Raw genomic sequence first — 21,965 nt, 5'->3', positions numbered from 1 at the left:
CCTGTGCAGTGTGGATTTGTGCTGTACTGTTGAATCCTGTACAGTGTGGATTTGTGCTGTCTTTACTGTTGAATCCTGTACAGTGTGGATTTGTGCTGTACTGTTGAATCCTGTACAGTGTGGATTTGTGCTGTACTGTTGAATCCTGTACAGTGTGGATTTGTGCTGTACTGTTGAATCCGGTGCAGTGTGGATTTGTGCTGTACTGTTGAATCCTGTGCAGTGTGGATTTGTGCTGTACAGCTGAATCCTGTGCAGTGTGGATTTGTGCTGTACTGTTGAATCCTCTGCAGTGTGGATTTGTGCTGTACTGTTGAATCCTGTGCAGTGTGGATTTGTGCTGTACTGCTGAATCCTGTGCAGTGTGGATTTGTGCTGTACTGCTGAATCCTGTGCAGTGTGGATTTGTGCTGTACTGCTGAATCCTGTGCAGTGTGGATTTGTGCTGTACTGTTGAATCCTGTGCAGTGTGGATTTGTGCTGTACTGTTGAATCCGGTGTAGTGTGGATTTGTGCTGTAATGTTGAATCCTGTACAGTGTGGATTTGTGCTGTACTGTTGAATCCTGTACAGTGTGGGTTTGTGCTGTACTGTTGAATCCTGTACAGTGTGGGTTTGTGCTGTACTGTTCAATCCTGTACAGTGTGGGTTTGTGCTGCACTGTTGAATCCTGTACAGTGTGGATTTGTGCTGTCTTTACTGTTGAATCCTGTACAGTGTGGATTTGTGCTGTCTTTACTGTTGAATCCTGTGCAGCGTGGATTTGTGCTGCACTGTTGAATCCTGTGCAGTGTGGATTTGTGCTGTCTTTACTGTTGAATCCTGTACAGTGTGGGTTTGTGCTGTCTTTACTGTTGAATCCTGTGCAGTGTGGATTTGTGCTGTCTTTACTGTTGAAGCCTGTGCAGTGTGGGTTTGTGCTGTACTGTTGAATCCTGTGCAGTGTGGATTTGTGCTGTACTGTTGAATCCTGTGCAGTGTGGATTTGTGCTGTCTTTACTGTTGAATCCTGTGCAGTGTGGATTTGTGCTGTCTTTACTGTTGGATCCTGTACAGTGTGGGTTTGTGCTGTACTGTTGAATCCTGTGCAGTGTGGATTTGTGCTGTACTGTTGAATCCTGTGCAGTGTGGATTTGTGCTGTCTTTACTGTTGAATCCTGTGCAGCGTGGATTTGTGCTGTACTGCTGAATCCTGTACAGTGTGGGTTTGTGCTGTCTTTACTGTTGAATCCTGTGCAGTGTGGATTTGTGCTGTCTTTACTGTTGAATCCTGTACAGTGTGGATTTGTGCTGTACTGCTGAATCCTGTACAGTGTGGATTTGTGCTGTACTGTTGAATCCTGTGCAGTGTGGATTTTTGTTCTTTTTTGTAATGTACTGTTTGTGGTAAATAACAATTGTGTAGCCACTGCAGACAAACACAGTATTTTCTTCTGGACCTTTCTGGACAAATGGAATATTTTCACACGCCCCAGTTATGGCAGTCTTCAGTCAAAAGATACATTTAGAAATCAGCGAGGACTGATCTTGTAAATCATATTAATAACAAGAGCAAAGATCCAGCCAGAGCAGGATCCTGGCAGACCTCGTTTTGTATAAACTGACCCACTTGTTAATTAATCTTCAGTGCAGCAGACTGCTGTAACGTCAGGTTGCTAGGCGACCAGTCAGGCAAACGGAATCCCTCCATGAGAGGAGGGGAGGCCCCCGTCTCACTGCCTGAGTACCGACCTAATGCAAGGCACATCTGCGGTGGCAGGGATGTGGTTTCAAACAGCAGAATGGATGTTCTACAGTTAAACCACACCACAGTGCGTTTAGGCAGCATGACACAACTGAACTGTAACTGCAAATGAACATACTTTTTGCAGGTCATGCAATACAACAGTAATGACAGAAGTTCAGGTTTCTTCCACACTTCCATACGTTTTTCTTGATGTCAGAACATAGTCTTGCTAGTTCCATGAATTTCTTGAAGGAGGTTGTACAGCAAACCGGTTTCCTTCCCAGGGTTTCAACCCCCCTAGCGTTTCCGTTTACTACACGCACTCAGCACAGCACTGGAGTTATTAACACATCCAGGAACAGAATATTCCCAGCAGCACGGATCTACTGTCTGCAACTTAATAATTCAAACTAGGATAAGACCTGGCCAACTTTCACCAAAAAGCATATTATTGACCATCCAGGATGTGTCCTCATGTTCTGTAAACATGAGAAAGGGCTCGTTAGACCCCAGTGTCTGCAGTGATTTGAAAGGTCCTGTAACTTTATCACTGCAAATAATCAATTGAACAGGGTAACTAATCTTGGTCTCTGGCGCTTTCAGAATGCGCAATGTGATCCCAGCGTGACTGGAACCAACTGCACTTCATTGTAAAGCAGCTGCATATTGATTACCTGACTGAACCGTGGCTGTTATTGACATGCTGCAAGCATGAAGCAGCGTGCTTTGCAAGGGAGCAAGTGTAATACTGAGCACACATTAATCACATAGCACACAGGCAGTGATGTCAGCTAGCCTGCTCAGAGGCTGTAAATGCCTGAGATACCGATCACAAGCGCCACATAAACTAGACATGGGACAGGGCCTGTGATGCGTAGTAATAAAAAACATTCCTGTTAAAAATGAAATTCTTTAATGTTAGTGCGTTACACGTGGCCTCAAACTCCTGTGAATTCCAGTGCATTGGCTGCTAGTGGGGTTCCACTCGTTCATTAGGAATTTGTCAACTTTCATTTTTTAATTATCTTCAGGACTAGAAAAACAGCAGAAAATAACAACAAAACATTTATTTTTAAGCTCTAACTCCAATGTAATTCTATGAAACTCTGTTGAAATTCCCTGTTTTCCCAGGTCCCCTCACTCTGCTCGGCTCTGCTGACATCAAGGGCACTGTGGCCAAGGCAGAGAGATTTCTGGATTGGTGAGCCCCCCGGTACAGGATTTCAGACCCTGGGAAACCTATCGAGTGATTTCTGGAGCTGGAGCTGGTATTTAAGAGGAAACATCCAGCCATTGAAATGAGAAGACAGTGAGCTCCCCAATCCCACCCATTCCTCTTCTGACCCTACCTGGCTCCGTCTGACCCTCCCTCTTCCCCCCTGCCTGCAGTCAGGATGATATCACTGTGCAGCCTGCACAGCACCAGCACTCGCAGACACCCCCGCAGATAATCTCTCTGACCTCACGAGCAGGACGATGGGCGATGGGACCTGGGTGGGGCTCAGCCCGGCAGAGTTTGAACAACTGCAGCAATACAGCGAGTGTGAGTACACAGACACCTTCTCTAATACAGTGAGTGTGAGGACACAGACACCTTCTCTAATACAGTGAGTGTGAGGACACAGACACCTTCTCTAATACAGTGAGTGTGAGGACACAGACACCTTCTCTAATACAGTGAGTGTGAGGACACAGACACCTTCTCTAATACAGTGAGTGTGAGGACACAGACACCTTCTCTAATACAGTGAGTGTGAGGACACAGACACCTTCTCTAATACAGTGAGTGTGAGGACACAGACACCTTCTCTAATACAGTGAGTGTGAGTACACAGACACCTTCTCTAATACAGTGAGTGTGAGGACACAGACACCTTCTCTAATACAGTGAGTGTGAGGACACAGACACCTTCTCTAATACAGTGAGTGTGAGGACACAGACACCTTCTCTAATACAGTGAGTGTGAGTACACAGAACAGAACAGGGGCTCAGAACATGGACTCGAAACAGGAACTCAGAACAGAGACTCGGAACAGGAACTTAGAACAGGGACTCGGAACAGGGACTTGGAACAGGAAGTCAGAACATGGACTCGGAACAGGGACTCGGAAAAGGGACAGAACAGGAGCTCGGAACAGGGACTCGGAAAAGGGACAGAACAGGGACTCGGAACAGGGACTAAGAACAGGAACTCAGAACATGGACTCGGAACAGGGACTCGGAACAAGGACTCAGAACAGGGACTCAGAACAGGGACTCAGAACAGAAACTCGGATCAGGGACTCAGAACAGGGACTCAAAACAGGGACTCAGAACAGGGACTCAGAACAGGGACAGAACAAGAACTCAGAACAGGGACTCGGAACAGGAACTCGGAACAGGGACTCGGAACAGGGGCTCGGAACAGAGACTCAGAACAGGGACTCAGAGCTTTATCTTTATCTGTTGTTGGTTTTGAGGGGAAATAATCTCAGGTGACCTGCAACCTCCATATTCCTGAGAAAAGCAAACAAACAGCAATGTGTGAATAAACCTGCGACGCAACAGTAATAATATGAGTTTTCTTTTCTTTTTCTTTTTTTAATAAATTAAACTAAAACGATAACACATGGAAGTAACATGAAGTAACGACTGCTTTTGTAAAAGGTTCATCTGAATCGTGGATGCCGCAAACTGAAATGAGTGAAGACCAAAAACTGTTGATACCCTGCATGGGAGCAAACCAGTTCAATAAAATGACTGGATCTTAAGTTGCACAGTGAAGAAGAGAGTGCCAGTAAACTATACAAGTAAGCAGCCATTCTCCCAGTGAAGAAGAGCACTCCAGTAAACTATACAAGTAAGCAGCCGTTCTCCCAGTGAAGAAGAGAGCACCAGTAAACTATACAAGTAAGCAGCCATTCTCCCAGTGAAGAAGAGAGCGCCAGTAAACTATACAAGTAAGCAGCCGTTCTCCCAGTGAAGAAGAGCACTCCAGTAAACTATACAAGTAAGCAGCCGTTCTCCCAGTGAAGAAGAGAGCGCCAGTAAACTATACAAGTAAGCAGCCGTTCTCCCAGTGAAGAAGAGAGCACCAGTAAACTATACAAGTAAGCAGCCGTTCTCCCAGTGAAGAAGAGCACTCCAGTAAACTATACAAGTAAGCAGCCGTTCTCCCAGTGAAGAAGAGAGCGCCAGTAAACTATACAAGTAAGCAGCCGTTCTCCCAGTGAAGAAGAGAGCACCAGTAAACTATACAAGTAAGCAGCCATTCTCCCAGTGAAGAAGAGCACTCCAGTAAACTATACAAGTAAGCAGCCGTTCTCCCAGTGAAGGTTCGGTAGGCTAACATATACCAGCATGTGCTAGTGAAGGAAAGGCCAGCAAACCAAGACGCTTCTTTAGTTTAGTTGAAGATGTTATGATTGGATGAGTGTTTAAGTGCTGAAATGATCTAGTTCTTTACTGTAGAGGAGATTAGAATGAAAGACAAGGTGTTTTTGTCATTGCAGATTCCACGAAGCAGCTGAAGGATGTGCTGAAGGAATTTCATGGGGACGGGGTTCTGTCCAAATACAACCCTGCACAGGTACTGAGCGCTGACAGCACAGTCAGCAAGGCTGTCAAAGAGTGCACCACCTGCACCACACTGAAGGGCAATGTTTAACCAGGACAGGTGCTTTCAAGAGAAAGGAAATACTGGTGTGTTACGGAAACACCCTGCAAAGTTTACAAGAAACGCACTGCGTGAAATTAACTGGGCAGCAATTAGTTTCTCCACATTTACTCAGGAGTGTTCACCTGGAGAAAACAAAAAACTGGTCTAAAGATCGCAGTGTATCCAGATTAGGGTCCCTCCTGCAACAATGCTGGTTTTCCTTTCCCACATTTCAATCACAGCACCAGCATTGCTGCAGAACACTGGAATGTTGAGAAGAAACAATCTCTCTCTCCTGGCAAACATTCCAGAGTGAAAGTTAGAAAAATGTAATTTCCCAGTTTGTTTTACTGCGATAAGGACAACATGGGATACAGCAAAGTTAAAGTAATGGGTTTCTTGTTAATACTGCAGGGGGTTCTGTAACACTTGAAATAAAAAATAACAACATTACCTTACAGTCAGTGGTGGCGGAAGCTTTTTACGATTGAGGGGTGTAACGGGGTGACGTGTTACGTGTGTGGGTCGTCACTGAATAATCACGAGACCGACACAGAGCACTGGTGTTGACACACCGCACAGGCGTGCAGATTTAATAAACACAGAAATGGCAGAAACGGGAATTATTTTTTAATGGCAATTTTATATAGGCCCTACATGTGTAAGTAGAAATGTTTTACAGTAAATCGCTTACAAAAAATCAAGTCCAGCAAACTTTGTAGACTGACTGTTGCATTTACAGTATTTCACAGTAAATAAAGTTAGAACACAAAAGCAAGCCCATTCAATTTCAAACACATTCAATTTCAAACACAAATATTCCTTTTTTTTTAAACAGTATTTGAATTCCCTGGGGGGGGGGGGGGGAGCTGTGAAGTGCCCCCCATGCCCCCGCGGTTCAGACGCCAGTGCTTTCGATTGACCATTATAGGATACAGTAACTAAAACTCTTCCAGTGAGTTAGAAAAAATGATTCAGCAAATCCACAACTAGCTTACACAAGCAAACCAAGAATACAAAAATGGAAACATTTGGTAATTAAACAACTTGGTAAAAACAACTCTTAACTGAAGCTCGTCTGCAATTTCCCTATAACTTTCCCTGTTCCAAATAGAGAGTGAAAAATAAAGAATTTAATTCAAGTGTTGGTGATTGCATCATCATAAACGAGCTAGGCAACTTGTTTTTCACACATGAGCCTCGGAGCGTTGATGTGACAGGAAGTGGCGTTGGTTCAGATGCATTCTGGAGGCTGTGGTTTCACACAGGTGTTTGTACAGCACATTGTGATTTACCCTCCCGACAACAGACTCTGCATTGATCTGCCTGCTGCGCTGAATAACCAGCAGAAACAATCGGCTCATATCATGGTGTAGCAATGCAGTGCCTTGGCCCAGAGTTTCTCAGACTGCGAAAAACAAACAGTTTAAATGTATTTTTGAAATTCAAGTTGCATTTTGTAGTGGGATTTGAATTGACCACACAGTGCTGCAAAAAGGATTTTAAAGAGACCATCAGGTTCTGCACACCCGCCCCTGCTCTGTGCTGTCAGCTGCTGCTTGTTCTCTCTGCTGAAAATAAACTGTCTCACTCTCCACCTCAATGCTTTGCAGAAGCAAGATGTTCTCAGTCAAGTAAGCTTTTCCTCTAGATCTCTGGGATTGTGTGTGTCTGCAGCATGCTTTAACAGCTTGTCCTCACAATGCATTTCCATTGATTGGGTGTCTGCAAGAAGCTGACCTCTGAAACGCTTGTCTGCAAACTGTCTCTCCATTGACTTATCATCCTCAAATTGGTTGGACACATAGTGCATGTGTACAGATTGCTGGTCTTCTCATATCCCGTCACAGTGCATGTCCACAGATTACATGGCTGTGCATTGCTTTTTCAGCACAGTTGCTCGTGTGCATAACATTGAAATAATGCGTTCGCTTTCAAAGGAAGAGAGAGTGCGTGCAGAAACCAGGAATTGGGGTCGGGAGTTGGCGGTTACTGCTTTTTAAATCTCAAATGCAATTGGGAAGTTGACCCAGTACTCTCCAAGCATTCTTCAGACCATTTGAGCCCTTAATAGGTAGTGCCTCAGTGCCACTCTGGATATTTTTTGTGATATACTGTTTGAGTATAAACTTAGCCACGCAATTCAATGTTACAAAGATAATTGGGAGTGCTTTGAATAGCTGGATCAGTTGCAAGGATTCTAGAGATCCGATTAGTTCAGAGATGTTATTAAAACCACAGTGAATCTCTAGCCAGTTTGAACTCATGTATATTGCTCAACAATGATAATTAAGTTTTGTTAATAACTTCCTGTTTGTAATTGAGGTCGAGCTAATGGGAACATAGACAGGCAGGCTAGAATCATCAGAGGGATTGAAACGACTGGAGCCAGCAACTATACAGCTCCCTCTCCCTTACCCGCTTGCTCCTCCATCTCTCTACTCTTTTTCTATAACCCCTTAACCCTAACCCCTTCTCCCTCCAATCCACCCTACTCTCCACCCTTCCTTACCTCCCCACACTCCACCCTACTCTCTTTGCCCCCACTACATACACAGTCACTTGAGTGAATATTGTTTATGAAGCTAACTCAAATGCTCCCCCCTCCTCCCCTCTCTTGCGCTCTTAGCCGATCGATTACGAGGGATTCCAGCTGTTCATGAAGACATACCTGGAGGATGATATTCCAGAGGAGCTGTGTCAGCATCTGTTCATGTCCTTCAAATGCAAGACCTGCCAGAGCTCTCCAGAGCAGCATCGATCCGGGGGCAATGTGATGGGTAAGAGTCTGGATAACTACAACATAGCAGCAATACAATACAACGAAATACTGCAACACAGCAACACAGCAATACCACAAGGCAGAGCTGACTCAAAACCGACCACTACAGGGTAGTCTGATGGGTGAGAACAACAATACAATCCAAAAATACCACAATACACAAATAATCTGTACTGGCCCCAATTGGACATGAGACTTCTAGAGTTTGCGTTTCTTTGGTGCCATCTTGTGTCAGTGTGTAATCAATAACTTGACCTTTAAATTTGCTACGCTGGCTACACATTGTTGCTCTTTTTTTTTGGCTGTGTGGTGGGATGTTTGCTGGTTTTCAGCTCTGAGCATCGCTGGCTCTGTGGAGGGATGTTTGCTGGTTCTCAGCTCTGAGCATCGCTAGCTCTGTGGACGGATGTTTGCTGGTTCTCAGCTCTGAGCATCGCTAGCTCTGTGGAGGGATGTTTGCTGGTTCTCAGCTCTGAGCATCGCAAGCTCTGTGGAGGGATGTTTGCTGGTTCTCAGCTCTGAGCATCGCTGGCTGTGTGGAGGGATGTTTGCTGGTTCTCAGCTCATCATCTCATACCCCTGCCTTGCTACGCTGCTGCTCTAGACACCCTATCTCTTTCTTGTGTGCCGAGCCCTCCCATCTCTCCCAAACCTTTCTTTCTCCTCTCCACTCCCCTCCCGTCCTCCCACTACTTTCTTTCTCCCTCTCCTTTCCTCTCTCCTCTCTCTACTGAACTCTGCTCTACATGCCCCCCCTCTCTCTTGCCTCTGCAGAGCCCCGGTCGATTGACGCTGGCATCTCTATCCAGACTGAAGTGGCTTGTGCCCCCATAACAGGTACTGGCTGTCTGAGCTGAATGGTCCTGTGATCACCATCACACTGTGCTTGTCTATGGGTCTCGTTCCTCGCTTACTGGAACAGCATCCCAGCTGTTTTGAACCAATAGGGACTGATCCGCTTGCTGTTGATTCTGTGCTGGCTGTGTGGTGTTTCTTTGTTGTTCATGAGGGCTAGCTTCAGTGAATTACTTGTTCATAAGGATGATCACAGTTTAAAGACGGGGGCAATGTGTGCTACAGTCCTGAACGTGTTAAGATGAGTTTTACATGGGACTAAAGTGGTGGAGAAGGCTGCTGCTGAGGGCTGTAGCTTCAGAGACTTTTCAAAGTAAATAAAACAAGGTCAGCTGCACAATGATGCAAATGAAGGGGAAACTACACCTTGGACATCCCCTATAGTTTCAATGCCCCATGCATTACCTGCCCTGATTTACTCTGTGTTTCATTGCCGAAGCTGCACATGTTTGTATCTTTGTAGTTTGGTGCATCCATGTTTTTCATTGTGTTTGTGGGCATTGCAAGGGTCTGTATATTAACACGTAATCCTGCCCTGCTCGTGGCGTGTTCCACATCCAGGCATGAACGGGAAGAGTATCCTGAGTGCAATGGGACGCCACACTCCTGATCAGACTGCCACCACTGGGGGCGCTGCATCCCCCTCCTCCTCCCGATCCTCCTCCCAGAAGTCTGCAGGGGGCAGCAATACCCCCTGCGCCCACCAGAGGTCCCCCTGTTTGCAGCAGCGTTCAGCGGGGGGAGGCCTGGCAGCAGCACTTAGCTCCCTCGGACCCTCCAGGATGTCTCCAGCCTCCCTGCTCAACCCCCAGTCTCCAGGTACTAGCGGCCGTCACTTCATACTCAAAGAGTTTCCAAACCATGCCCTACAAACCACAATTAGACTCTCTTGAACAGTCTTGTGATAAACTTGTGATGATCCCAGTTACAGCCAAATGTAAAAAACACACACACACACACATACACATCAAAAACAGCTAGGCAGCCAAGCAGATTTGAACCCCTCTCCAAATCTAATCAAACTTTCACAGCACCCCACTGTTGTCTTTGGAGTAATCCCTGCTGTTTTGGCAGAAAGAAGTTTTCATCCCATTTCCATGGCAGAGTTTTTCTATCACATCTGGTGCATTTTGATTTGCTCCGTTGGGGGTATCCGGTCCTCTTTACCCTGCTTGAAAATCAGCAGAGTCTCTCAAGTGGTATATGGCCGATATAGAGATCTGGCATCCCCGCTGCCAAATCAAGTGAGCAAAACCAGTCCTTGGAAATGAAATACAGGTGCATGCATTCCTTTATATCGGTATGAATACACAGTGTTGTTTTGTGAAAGCAGAGCGCAAGACTGCAGAGAAGCGAACGAGCGCGCCACTGCGGAAGAGCCAGTCTCCACTGAAGGGATCCCTCCTGCCACCACCCCAGGTGGTCTATCTAAAGGACATCGTCTGCTACCTGTCCCTGCTGGAGAGAGGCCGACCCCAGGACAAGCTGGAGTGTGAGGAATTACTGTACTACTGAGTGTGTGTGTGTGTGTGTGTGTGTGTGTGTGTGTGTGTGTGTGTGTTTGTGAGAGTGTGTGTGTGTGTGTGTGTGAGCGTGTCAGTGTGTGTGTGAGTGTGTGTGAGTCTGTGCACGTGTGTGTGTGTGTGTGTGTGTGTGTGTGTGTTTGTGTGTGTGAGTGTGTGTGTGTGTGTGTGTGTGTGTGAGCGTGTCAGTGTGTGTGTGAGTGTGTGTGAGTCTGTGCACGTGTATGTGTGTGTGTGTGTGTGTCTGTGTCTGTGTGTGTGTGTATGTGTGTGTGTGTGAGTCTGTGTCTGAGTGTGTCTGTGCGTGTGTGTGTGTGTCTGTGTGTGTGTGTGTGTATGTGTGTGTGTTTGTGTATGTGTGTGAGTGTGTGTGAGTCTGTGTCTGTGTGTGTGTGTGTCTGTCTGGGTTTAAGTGAGTCTGTGTGTGTGTGTGTGTGATTCAGTGAGGGTGTGTTTCTGTGTGTTTTTGTGTGTGCGTGTCAGTCTGTGTGAGTAGATTATACGCCTGTGTGTTAAATAGACTGTTTGTTGTGTGTGTGAGTGCCGTGGTTCAGACTGATGACCACTGCCTTCATGAGAGCAGCTGTGGTGCAAGAGCACCCTCTAGTGGTAAAGCAGCAGCACTTTGATTCTCTCTGCTGACCTCACTGCAGGAATTCTGGTTCAGAATGCTGCTGCTGCTGCTATCTGGCGTTTCTTTCTAAAAAAAAAAAACTATCATAATAGTAAAATACAATCATAAGTGTGTGCTCCTGTTTACAAAGAGTCAGTCCCCCATGTGTTTATCAGGGAAGCGTGTCATTCTTAACCCCCCTCCCCCTCCCTCTCCTGTTCCGTTGCAGTCACGTTCCGGCTGTATGACGCTGATGGGAACGGTCTGCTTGACAGCTCGGTGAGTAGCTGATGATTGTATGTCTCTGGGATGGTCTGTCTGTCTGCCTCTCTGGATTTATTAAAGAGGTTTCTCCACCCTGGTGTCTGTCTGTCTGTCTGTCTCTCTGTCTGTCTGTCTGTCTCCTCAGGAGCTCGACCGAATCATCAACCAGATGGTCCACGTGGCCGAATACCTAGAGTGGGACTCCACCGAACTCCGACCGGTGAGGTGGGGGCAGGGGGTCCCATATAAACTATAAAATAATATTGTTTTATATAGTAGTGGCCAACAGACACTGGGGGTGGATAGCAGAGAGGGTGTATTTTGGGGAGGTGTGGAGTACGCTCAGAGTTCCTGTCCTGCCCCCGCAGATCCTGCAGGAGATGATGGAGGAGATTGACTATGACCGGGATGGGACAGTCACTCTGGAGGAGTGGATTCGGGGGGGCATGACCACCATTCCTCTGCTGGTGCTGTTGGGCATGGAGACTGTGAGTACAGTCATAACATGGCGGCACAAAGCTGGGCCTGATAATAATGTTGCACTCTTACTACTGTTCCCAGACTGAGTATGAAAACCTGATTGGGTGAGTAGACCCTTTCTCACCCCTGACTGCTCTCTAGACAAACGGCAGCTCTCTTGTGTGTCTGGTCTGGTTACAGAGTGTGCGTGATGACGGGCAGCACATGTGGAGACTGAAGCACTTCAACAAGCCGGCGTACTGTAACTACTGCCACAGCATGCTGCTGGGGGTGCGCAAGCAGGGCCTGTGCTGCTTCTGTGAGTATCCACTGCCTCTGCTCACTGCATCCCCCTCGTCTTCAAGACAGTGTGCGCTCTGAAGCTACCCTCCTCTGTTTGTGTGTTTCAGTCTGCAAATACACAGTCCACGAGAGGTGCGTGTCCAAAGACATTGTCCCCTGCATCAGCACGTACACCAAATCCAGGAGACACGGCAGCGTGAGTATCTGTAGTACCAGGGGGAAGCGAGGGGTTAATGCTGGGCAGACTGCTTTATCGTGAGCTCAGGTATCAGCAGTACCAAGGGGGGGCGAGGGGTTCATGCTGGGCAGACTGCTTTATCGTGAGCTCAGGTATCAGCAGTACCAGGGGGGAGCGAGGGGTTCATGCTGGGCAGACTGCTTTATCGTGAGCTCAGGTACTTCAATGCTGAAGCTCAGGTATCAGCAGTACCAAGGGGGGGCGAGGGGTTCATGCTGGGCAGACTGCTTTATCGTGAGGACAGGTACTTCAATGCTGAAGCTCAGGTATCAGCAGTACCGGGGGGGAGCGAGGGGTTCATGCTGGGCAGACTGCTTTATCGTGAGCTCAGGTACTTCAATGCTGAAGCTCAGGTATCAGCAGTACCAGGGGGGAGTGAGGGGTTCATGCTGGGCTGACTGCTTTATCGTGAGCTCAGGTACTTCATTGCTGAAGCTCAGGTATCAGCAGTACCAAGGGGGGCGAGGGGTTCATGCTGGGCAGACTGCTTTATCGTGAGGACAGGTACTTCAATGCTGAAGCTCAGGCTGCTGATTTGGTTTCTCTGTTCCAGATTATGCAGCACATCTGGGTGGAAGGAAACTCGCCCACCAAGTGTGACCGCTGCCGCAAGAGCATCAAGTGCTACCAGGGGCTGACCGGGCTGCACTGTGTCTGGTGCCAAATCACTGTGAGTACACACACACTGCCCCCTGCTGGGGGGACTGGGGACCTGCACCTTCAACACAAAGCACTGCTATAAAAAAAAGTCACTATAATGAAATATAGGGCCATAGTTTCAAAGAGTTTCCTCCATTCTTTAATTAACTCCTATTTTTTTAAAGGAGAAAGAAATCCTGTTACATAAAAAATGCACATCTTGAGTGTGCTTAACAGAACTTGGGTTGTATCACTTAGGTGTTTGATTCTAGTTTTGTCAAATGTTTTGCCTATTTCAAAAAACAGGAGTTTATTAAAGACTGGAGTAAACACTTTGAAAATGTGGCCCATAATATGTATAAGAGCCTAGATTAGCAAGAAAGAAAATGAAAAAAGGAGACTTTAACTATCCATTGTTTTTGGTGAATCAACAAACCATTGTTATAGATCAGGAATTGTGAGGTCACACCACACCATATTAGCCAATGAATGTAAAGGCTCTCCAGTTTAACCAATCAGAGATCTAGGTAGGGTCAACAAGCTTTAGCTGGGTTACTTATCAACGAACACTCGCACATTACATGACCGTTGCTAAAAATTAAGGCAGGTTGAGAAAGACTCACTGACTGGGTCCAAACAGCATAAAGGTATTTTTACTTGCTACAGGCTTTGCAACAATGACTGGGATTCCAAACTACCTGGAGAAATACAAGCTCTCCTTTCAGCAAACAAACAGCATACCTTTTCAAAGCCAACGTCATTGCTGAAACAATACTGAATAAATAGCACCTAAAAGCACGCAGCCAACAATATTTATCGTCAAGACAAAACAGCTGAACATTCCCAATAGCCAATGCTGCAGTAATACAGTTCATGGTCAGCAGGTGGAGCTGCTTGTCAGTTTTACAGACATTCATTCACTCGTACACAACCCGGAACCTCACAGACATCCCCCTGCTAACTGGCCCTCCCAGCTTGAAGGCTGAACTTGACCTGCATGCTGAAAAGCTTCTGGTCTCTTTTTCTGTCTAGATGATGCTGTGATTGTCTAGTTCCTATATTAGAAAAGGACCATGGTGTCTGCTGAAACAGGTTACATTGATAATTCCTCAAAGTATAATTTATATAAAATATATATATCATACAGTGCTACACAACAACCACCTGTCTGATTTTTTTTTTTTTACTAATTGTTTTGCGAGTTTCTCCTCTTTCTCTAGTCTTTCTGTTACCCCCTCTCTCTGCCCATCTCTCTAGTTCTCTCTCTTTCTCTCTGTACTTCCTTTGTCAAGCTGCACAGCTCCAGACATTGATTCCCTCAACACAAACACGGTGATTAAAACATTCACTGAGGAGGTGAATTCATTCAGTTACTGTCTCCTGGTAAAGCTCTGAGGTGTAACAGAAAGTTTGTAAAGACTTACACATTTAAACAGCACAGTGACCATGTTCCATCTCTCCTCAGCTCCACAATAAGTGTGCCTCCCACGTGAAGCCGGAGTGTGACGGAGGCTCTCTCAGGGACCACACCCTGCTGCCCTCCTGTATCTGCCCTGTGGTGCTGGTAAGAGGCCGCGCCCATTGGGGTGATAACAGGGTGGGATTAGTGTGGGTGCAAAGTGGGGCACTGGAGACTGGGCCCTCTGTCTGCTTGTATGAATGTTTTCAGCAGTGGTGTTGTATAGAGTTCAGATACAAACAAATATTACCTTGAGAATCCTTGGAAGCTCTAAGAGGTCTTTGTACCTCCTCTAAACTTTGTGCCCCATCTCTCTCTCTCTCTCTCTCTCTCTCTCTCTCTCTCTCTCTCCCTCTCCCTCTCTCTCTCTCTCTCTCTCTCTCTCTCTCTCTCTCTCTCTGCCTCTCTGTATCCCTCTCTCAGGACCGCCAGTCCAATCTGAAGCGCAGTGAAAGCGAGTCTCCATTCAGCACCAGCCCTGATGACAGCAACCAGAGCTTCAAATTCCACACCACGGTTGACGGCCAGGGCCTGCAGGTACCGCATACCCACTGCCCAGCTGATTCCACTTCGCATTCATGGAGAAGGAGAACACAGACAGAGGGATATAGCAATTCATATCTGATTCCTGGTAGAGGAATTGAAAAAAAATTGAATAAAATGTTAGCATAGAGATTTAGAGCTACACATCAACAACACATGCTCACCACTGAGACTGAGTATGGCAGTACTGGGGTGCAGTTGTGTATGGCAGTACTGGGGTGCAGTTGTGTATGGCAGTACTGGGGTGCCGTTATTTATGGCAGTACTGGGGTGCAGTTGTGTATGGCAGTACTAGGGTGCAGTTGTGTATGGCAGTACTGGGGTGCAGTTGTGTATGGCAGTACTGGGGTGCAGTTGTGTATGGCAGTACTGAGGTGCAGTTGTCTTTGGCAGTACTGGGGTGCAGTTGTGTTTGGCAGTATATAAAGCTGTGTAACAGAGTGCAGTCTGGTGTGTAACCGTGCGTCCCTCTCCCAGATCACCCCTCTGCCAGGAACACACCCACTGCTGGTCCTGGTCAACCCCAAGAGTGGAGGCCGCCAAGGAGAGAGGTGAGGGCTCGTCTATTTAACCCTTTACTGCCCTGACTAAGTACCTATTTAATGCCCCCTGTGCTGTCCTGTTGTACTTAGTCGAGTTTGTGGTGGTGATGTGTATTGTATTGTACTGTACTGGTAATGAATCCCTTATAAAAGTTAACCGCAGTAACTTAGTATTTGTCATGTTCCCTCCTGGTTATCCTTTCTTTACCATGCTTCCACTATGTTTTATTACACTTTGCTTTGCTTTTACAATGGTAAACAATGGCTGAATCAGTGTCTCGCCCCCTCTCTGCTCCTAACCCCTCTGCGCTGTGTTTGCCCCCAGGGTCCTGCACAAGTTCCAGTACCTCCTGAACCCCAGACAAGTGTACAACCTGGACCGGGGCGGCCCCACGGCAGGGTAAGAACCCCAGCCCCCCTCTCCTGACGCAGCTCAGCTCACAGACAAAATCGACATGTATTGCATTCCTCTCACGAGCGAGGGTTTGCATCAGTAACTTGTTTTATAGCATCTTCATAATTCTCTGCTTCTTCTGTTGCGCACTTCCATTCCATATGTAGGTCTCTTATGTATGTAGGGGATTTTGTGAGCTACAACCCTTTCAAAGGCAGCAGTGCATTGAAACAGATTCCTGACACACTGGAGGCATTGGAAACAGTGGATTCTGAAGGTGAAGAGGTTACACAAACCCCTCCCTGGATCACGACAAGAGCTACTCAGAGCGTGGAGTGCTCCTTGAACATGCAGCTCTCTCTTTGAGCAAGAGAGAGGGAGCGAGAGAGAGAGATGGAGGGAGGGAGGGAGAGAGGTGCTTCACAGAGCTGGAACATTTGTGAGGCACTCAGACTCACCATATAAGGAGAAACTGGTCTGTGAACCTCTCTCTCGCTCTCTCTCGCTCTCTCTCTTGCTCTCTCGCTCTCTCTCTCTATATCTGTCTTTCACTTCTGAAGGTCAGTCTTTGTTGACAGGGGAACTTCACACTGGATTGTGGGTATAACAGGAAATCACAGGTGCTTCTTATTAGAACTGTATAGGGCAAAAAATAAAGGCTAATGTCTCCAGCACTGTCAGTCCCTTCCCATCCCTGTGCTACACCGGCCCTGTGAAAGATGATGGAGACTGCTCTTGAGACTGCCTTTCTGCCAATGTGCCCCATCCACCCTGGCCTGGAGGGATGAGGGAAGGAGCAGCTCAGTCTCCATGCCTCAAGCCTGTCCTGGAATGGAGAGAGCACCCTTCTCTTAGGGTGGTGAGAGAGGGAGCAGTCCAGTCTCCATGCCTCCAGCCTGTCCTGCAGAGATGTCTCTTGTCCCCTGTGATCCAGTCTTCGTCCCCGTTGCCAGTCTCCTGTGCCCAGGCTGCACAGCTCTGATCCTGCTGTTGGGTGTCAGAGACTTGCAGGCAGGGAGATGAAAGGCAGGGCAACCGTGGCAGACTGCGCCTCTCCTCCCAGGCAGATTAAAGCAGCTTTGAAGATCAGAAGACGGTCTCCTGGCTGCAGCTGACTCAGGAGAGATAGAGCAGGAGGAGAGAGCGCTGTTTGATTCAGGGCTAAATGTCACCTCCACCACCACCACAAAAAAAATGATTTTGTAAATAGAGAAACATTCTCTTTCAAAAAGCTTGTCATAAAACAAATCTGCCTTGTCATTCCTGCCCTTTCCTTTCCACGCGTGCAGCCTACACTGCATCAACACCTGCAATCGTGAGCTCCTCAGGGTGTCCTTGCGATAGGAATTCTCAAGTGTGTGTGTGGCTCCTGCTTTGATAACAGAGACATGCTGGATGTATTATATTGAATTGTGTAGATTATCTAGCAGCTACTACCTTACCCACTGAGCGATGCCAATCAAGATAAAATAATTTCACTAGTGCCCAGCAGGTGGCGGCGGTGTACTGTATTAGACAGGGCTGGTAGACAGTGTCAATCTTACCAATCTAGCAAATTAACACTTCCCCTCCAAAAGTGAGTTTTTAAATTGAATGATTAACTCACAGCGATCCTGGTCATTATTGGATATGGATCATGAAATGCAGTCAGATCAGATTTTTGACTCTTTCTCTCTCCCTCTCTCACATTCTCCCCCTCTCCATTTCCCTCTCTCACACTTCCTCAGGTTGAATTTTTTTCGAGATGTTCCTGATTTCCGGGTGTTGGTGTGCGGAGGAGACGGGACAGTGGGATGGATCCTGGACTGCATAGGTAAGTAGGATTATTATTATTATTATTATTATTAGTAGTAGTAGTAGTAGTAGTAGTAGTAGTGTTATTATCATCACTCATATGCTCTTTTTTGCTGTGTGTGCAGACAAGGCAAACTTCTCCAAGCACCCTGCGGTGGCTGTGTTGCCTCTGGGCACTGGGAACGACCTGGCACGCTGCCTGCGCTGGGGGGGAGGTGAGGCTTCCATACAACCATGTACAGGAGTGAGAGGGAAGGATCCGCACAGCCCCATAGCACACACATACACCCTACTCTAGAGTGTGTGTGGGAGTGGAGGGGGATCTCCTGATAATTTAACAAAGAGCCCACTGTCTGGAAGCTTGTCTTGTGTCATCCAGAGTGCTAGGAGAGTGTTGGAGACAGGCATGCAGGCGTTTGAATCGACAGCACTGCGACAGGACAAGCTGACAGTGAAACTCAAACTCTGTAACCTCATACAAAGATATGGACAGGAAAGTGCTTTTGCTGTGTGTTTTTTGATTGTCTCAATAATGTATGTAACACTGTAACTTTGAATCCACATGTAAAAAGCTCTGAAAAAGCTCTTTGTTATGACACTGTGTCTTGGCATGTGTCAACACTATGAGTGGATAACTACAGAAATTCAGAAGAGTACAGAGGTTTCATAGCACTGTCACTGCATTGTGTTCCTGTCTGTCTGTCCAGGGTGCTCAATATGAATAATGTACTGTACTACTATACTGAGTTTTCAGAGAGCAGTTAAGAGCCAACACTGTGGCCTTGCGTTTCTCTTTGTCTCCCCAGGATATGAGGGGGGTAACCTGCAGAAGTTTCTCCGGGACATTGAGAACAGCATGGACGTGGTGCTGGATCGCTGGAGCATCGATGTCATCCCCAATAACAAGGAGGAGAAGGGGGACCCTGTCCCTTACAGCATCGTCAACAACTACTTCTCCATCGGCGTGGTAAGAGATAGCTCTTCTTCAGTACAGCAGGACACCTCGGACTATTTCACAGTCTCTAGCTCTTAGATAACACAGCAGAACAGTTACTGCACCAGGGTTATAATCCTCACTCCATCCAGGTTCTAATCCTCACTCCATCCAGGTTCTAATCCTCACTCCATCCAGGTTCTAATCCTCACTCCATCCAGGTTCTAATCCTCACTCCATCCAGGTTCTAATCCTCACTCCATCCAGGTTCTAATCCTCACTCCATCCAGGTTCTAATCCTCACTCCATCCACTTTTCTCATAAGAATGATTACAAACAAGAGAAGACCATTTGTCCCTTCAGTCCTCTTCCGGTTCTTAGTTGCTGATTGAGCCCAAATTAAATAGATACAGTTCCCTCAACGTCTTTTTGTAGCTCACGATATATCTTTCATGTTAACGATTTTTTATGCTGCAGATTTTTTATGCTGCACATTTTTTATGCTACAGATTTTTTATGCTACAGATTTTCTATGCTAAAGATGTGCAGACTGGGATATACTTGGGATCTGTAACTGGTGATAAAGGAATTAGAAAGGACCTTTAAAACAACTACAGCACACTTACACTAAAGGAATCTACAACATGTAAACATATATATGGCATTATTGGTTTTTATGATGACTGAGTGTGCCATTCTAACAGTTCCACTCAGCATGTTCTGCTGTGATACGATGATGTAATTGCCCTGGTTTTTATAGTCATAGCAAGAAAGAGCATACTGTATAAGGATATGGATGTGACATTTCTTTGAGTGGCTTTAAAGAGCTAGTGACGTGATGCCAGTGAAGCCAGCGAATGCTGCAGGATCTGGCCCACACGCCTACGAGCACACCTGCCCACCACAGGCCCTCCCTGCTGCCTGGAGAGGACCTTTGTTCCTCAGTGTAATGACCTGCGTTCATGTGCAACAATTTACCCATTCATGTTGCAAATTCAAGGCCAGCTTTTGAAAGCAGCAATTTAATTATTACAAATTGCCTGTAACTGAAAACATCTGAATAATTGCTTTGAGGTTGCTTGGCAACCTCTTATCTTTTCAGTAATGTAATAACCATAATGGACAGGGACATTTTGTTTAAGAAGGGGAGGACAGCTCAATTGGAGGTTTTACAAGGTTTCCACTTGAACCGTTTCATCTCCAGACTCCTCTTTCTGGCTGTGAGGAAGAGAAGAGAGGAGCGGTAAATTCAGAATGGAGCTACACCAGGGGCTATTTAGGTTTCACCGAGATGTACGTTTAAACAGATTGTTTTACTTCAGTGACTCAAGGAAGAAAAACACCAGACAATGTTGCAAAACTAGGTAGAAATGAAGCGTGTGCTCGTACAGAAAGGGTGACCCCACATGCCAAGGCTGTGTGGTGTACTGAAGATATTTGTATACTTTTGTATCCTCTTTAAGCTGACTGATATGTCAGAGTGATGCATCTGTCAGCCCTTTTAGACAGGTTACAGCTGGTTCTAAGTGGCCCTGCTCACATTTCGACTGGCAGGAGGTGAACCTGCTGTAACACTCCGCTGTAGCTTGGTTACAACGTCCACCAATCGGATTGCACACGAGCTGATGGGTTCCAATGACCTCTGAAGATTCCAGAGTGTCAGTGTAGCTCCAGCTCTGAACACTCAACCCCATGTACGGTGTCCCTCACCCACTGACAGCAATAGACACATCACTCCAGGGGGGCTCTCCTTCAGTTACTGAGCACCAGAGATATCAGGGGTTCTGTACAGTGCTAGCTGTATCCCAGGGTGGCTGGGCGTATTTGTGAGATTTAAATGAATTCCAGCATCTATTATAAGGTACATGCATACAGTTCTCCCTGTATCAATAATGTAATCAATTCAATAATGGGTTTATTATCTTTAGGAAAAAAATCTACAAATTCTATTAGAAACTCTGTGTTGCTTTTTCAATCACACTGTACAGGGTTGGTGGGAATCGCTGTTCACATTGAGCACCTGTAATCGTGAATAAGTGTTTGTGCTGGTGCTGCCTAACAAGTTTCATTGTTCTGCGGTGCATACTTTATTCCCCAGCATAAAAGTGAACTGGTAAAGTTGAGTGGCTTTCAAACCAGCCTATATGTGTTTCCATACATGTGATATTGTGATTTACTCTTGTCATCCCCTGTGTTACCACAGCAGCCAGCACAGCAGAGGATATGGATGAGTGTGCAGCTGCTTAAGGGGATGGGGAGGGGGGACGGGGGGGACGGGGGCTCTGGCACAGGCTGAAGGTCAGGGGAAGTATTGATAACACACAGGAAGTGCAGGGCTGCCAGGTCCAGACTGGGTTACAGAGGTAAAGACAGTGCTGAGTGACAGCGCTCCTGTCCCTGCATAAACATCCCCTCCCAGGACAACAAGTATCAGGTCAGATTAATGCAGTCAAATAAGCCTTCAGTCTTAGTTACTTAACAGTGCAGAGCCCAGTGTGGTTTACAAATACATAGATCGATAGATCGATAGATAGATAGATAGATAGATAGATAGATAGATAGATATTGATTGCTTGTGTCTGTTTACAACAGTTTACAGTGATTGCTGTATAGCTGTTATCTCATTCTGTTTGTGAGATTATTACACGTAGCAGATTTAAAACCTAGGGGAATAAAACTGCCATTACAGTGTTTGTCCAGCGGGTGGCATGTGATGGTAGCAGAGATTCCATTGATAGAAAGTGCAATGGCATGTTCTCTCCACTGAGTGTCCTTGTTGTGTTTGCGTTTTCTGCAGGACGCCTCCATCGCGCACCAGTTCCACCTGATGAGGGAGAAGCACCCCGAGAAATTCAACAGCAGGTATTAGACTGTGTGGAGACCGTATGGAGTCTTCAGCCTTGCTTTGCAGGAATTGTATTCCTCTGTGCTGCTTGTTTTTAGATGATGAAATCATTTTAGTTGTTTCACCTTGGAACTCAGTAACCCACAGAAACAACTTGAAAACAAATACATGCTTCTCCAGTGCTGCTCTAGAAATGAGCACTCTTAAAATACAGTGGAATCCGTGGGTTACAACACGCTCAACTCTGGTTGTTATGCTGAAGAATTACTGTACTGCTAACAAAGCAGCTTGCAAGCCCTTATTTTGTGTTCTTTATGGTGGGGGCGGGCCCGTGTTCATCACGCGTGACCTGTGTGAGGTTCAGCGCTGTTGAAGCGTGCACCTGCGAGCAGGTTAGCTGTGCACAGGTGTGCA

At 46.5% G+C, this 21,965-nt stretch overlaps 1 protein-coding gene across 8 annotated transcripts in view; it reads left to right on the top strand.

Moving 5' to 3' along the window:
* Positions 1–21,965, top strand: part of LOC117401942 (diacylglycerol kinase beta-like) — a 43,876-nt gene that overhangs the window by 6,876 nt on the left and 15,035 nt on the right. For 2 of the 8 annotated variants that reach the window (XM_034002692.3, XM_034002702.3), the window contains 21 exons: positions 2,858–3,269; positions 5,219–5,295; positions 6,978–6,998; positions 7,994–8,144; positions 8,921–8,983; positions 9,563–9,820; positions 10,332–10,493; positions 11,367–11,416; positions 11,547–11,621; positions 11,770–11,889; positions 12,023–12,179; positions 12,271–12,359; positions 12,955–13,071; positions 14,506–14,604; positions 14,923–15,036; positions 15,520–15,593; positions 15,910–15,984; positions 17,706–17,791; positions 17,898–17,987; positions 18,579–18,739; positions 21,504–21,568. In XM_034002692.3, the coding sequence (XP_033858583.3) occupies positions 3,203–3,269; positions 5,219–5,295; positions 6,978–6,998; positions 7,994–8,144; positions 8,921–8,983; positions 9,563–9,820; positions 10,332–10,493; positions 11,367–11,416; positions 11,547–11,621; positions 11,770–11,889; positions 12,023–12,179; positions 12,271–12,359; positions 12,955–13,071; positions 14,506–14,604; positions 14,923–15,036; positions 15,520–15,593; positions 15,910–15,984; positions 17,706–17,791; positions 17,898–17,987; positions 18,579–18,739; positions 21,504–21,568 (2,171 nt within the window). In that variant the 5' untranslated portion in view covers positions 2,858–3,202. The remainder of the gene's footprint in view (positions 1–2,857; positions 3,270–5,218; positions 5,296–6,977; positions 6,999–7,993; positions 8,145–8,920; positions 8,984–9,562; positions 9,821–10,331; positions 10,494–11,366; positions 11,417–11,546; positions 11,622–11,769; positions 11,890–12,022; positions 12,180–12,270; positions 12,360–12,954; positions 13,072–14,505; positions 14,605–14,922; positions 15,037–15,519; positions 15,594–15,909; positions 15,985–17,705; positions 17,792–17,897; positions 17,988–18,578; positions 18,740–21,503; positions 21,569–21,965) is intronic. The other 6 variants (XM_034002720.3, XM_034002737.3, XM_034002746.3 and 3 more) reach the window with 6 other exon arrangements.

Source organism: Acipenser ruthenus, chromosome 10, assembly GCF_902713425.1.
Source record: "Acipenser ruthenus chromosome 10, fAciRut3.2 maternal haplotype, whole genome shotgun sequence".
Classification (NCBI taxonomy): domain Eukaryota; kingdom Metazoa; phylum Chordata; class Actinopteri; order Acipenseriformes; family Acipenseridae; genus Acipenser; species Acipenser ruthenus.
The sequence above is the reverse complement of the archived record's forward strand: the minus strand, read 5'-3'. Positions and strand labels throughout refer to the sequence as shown.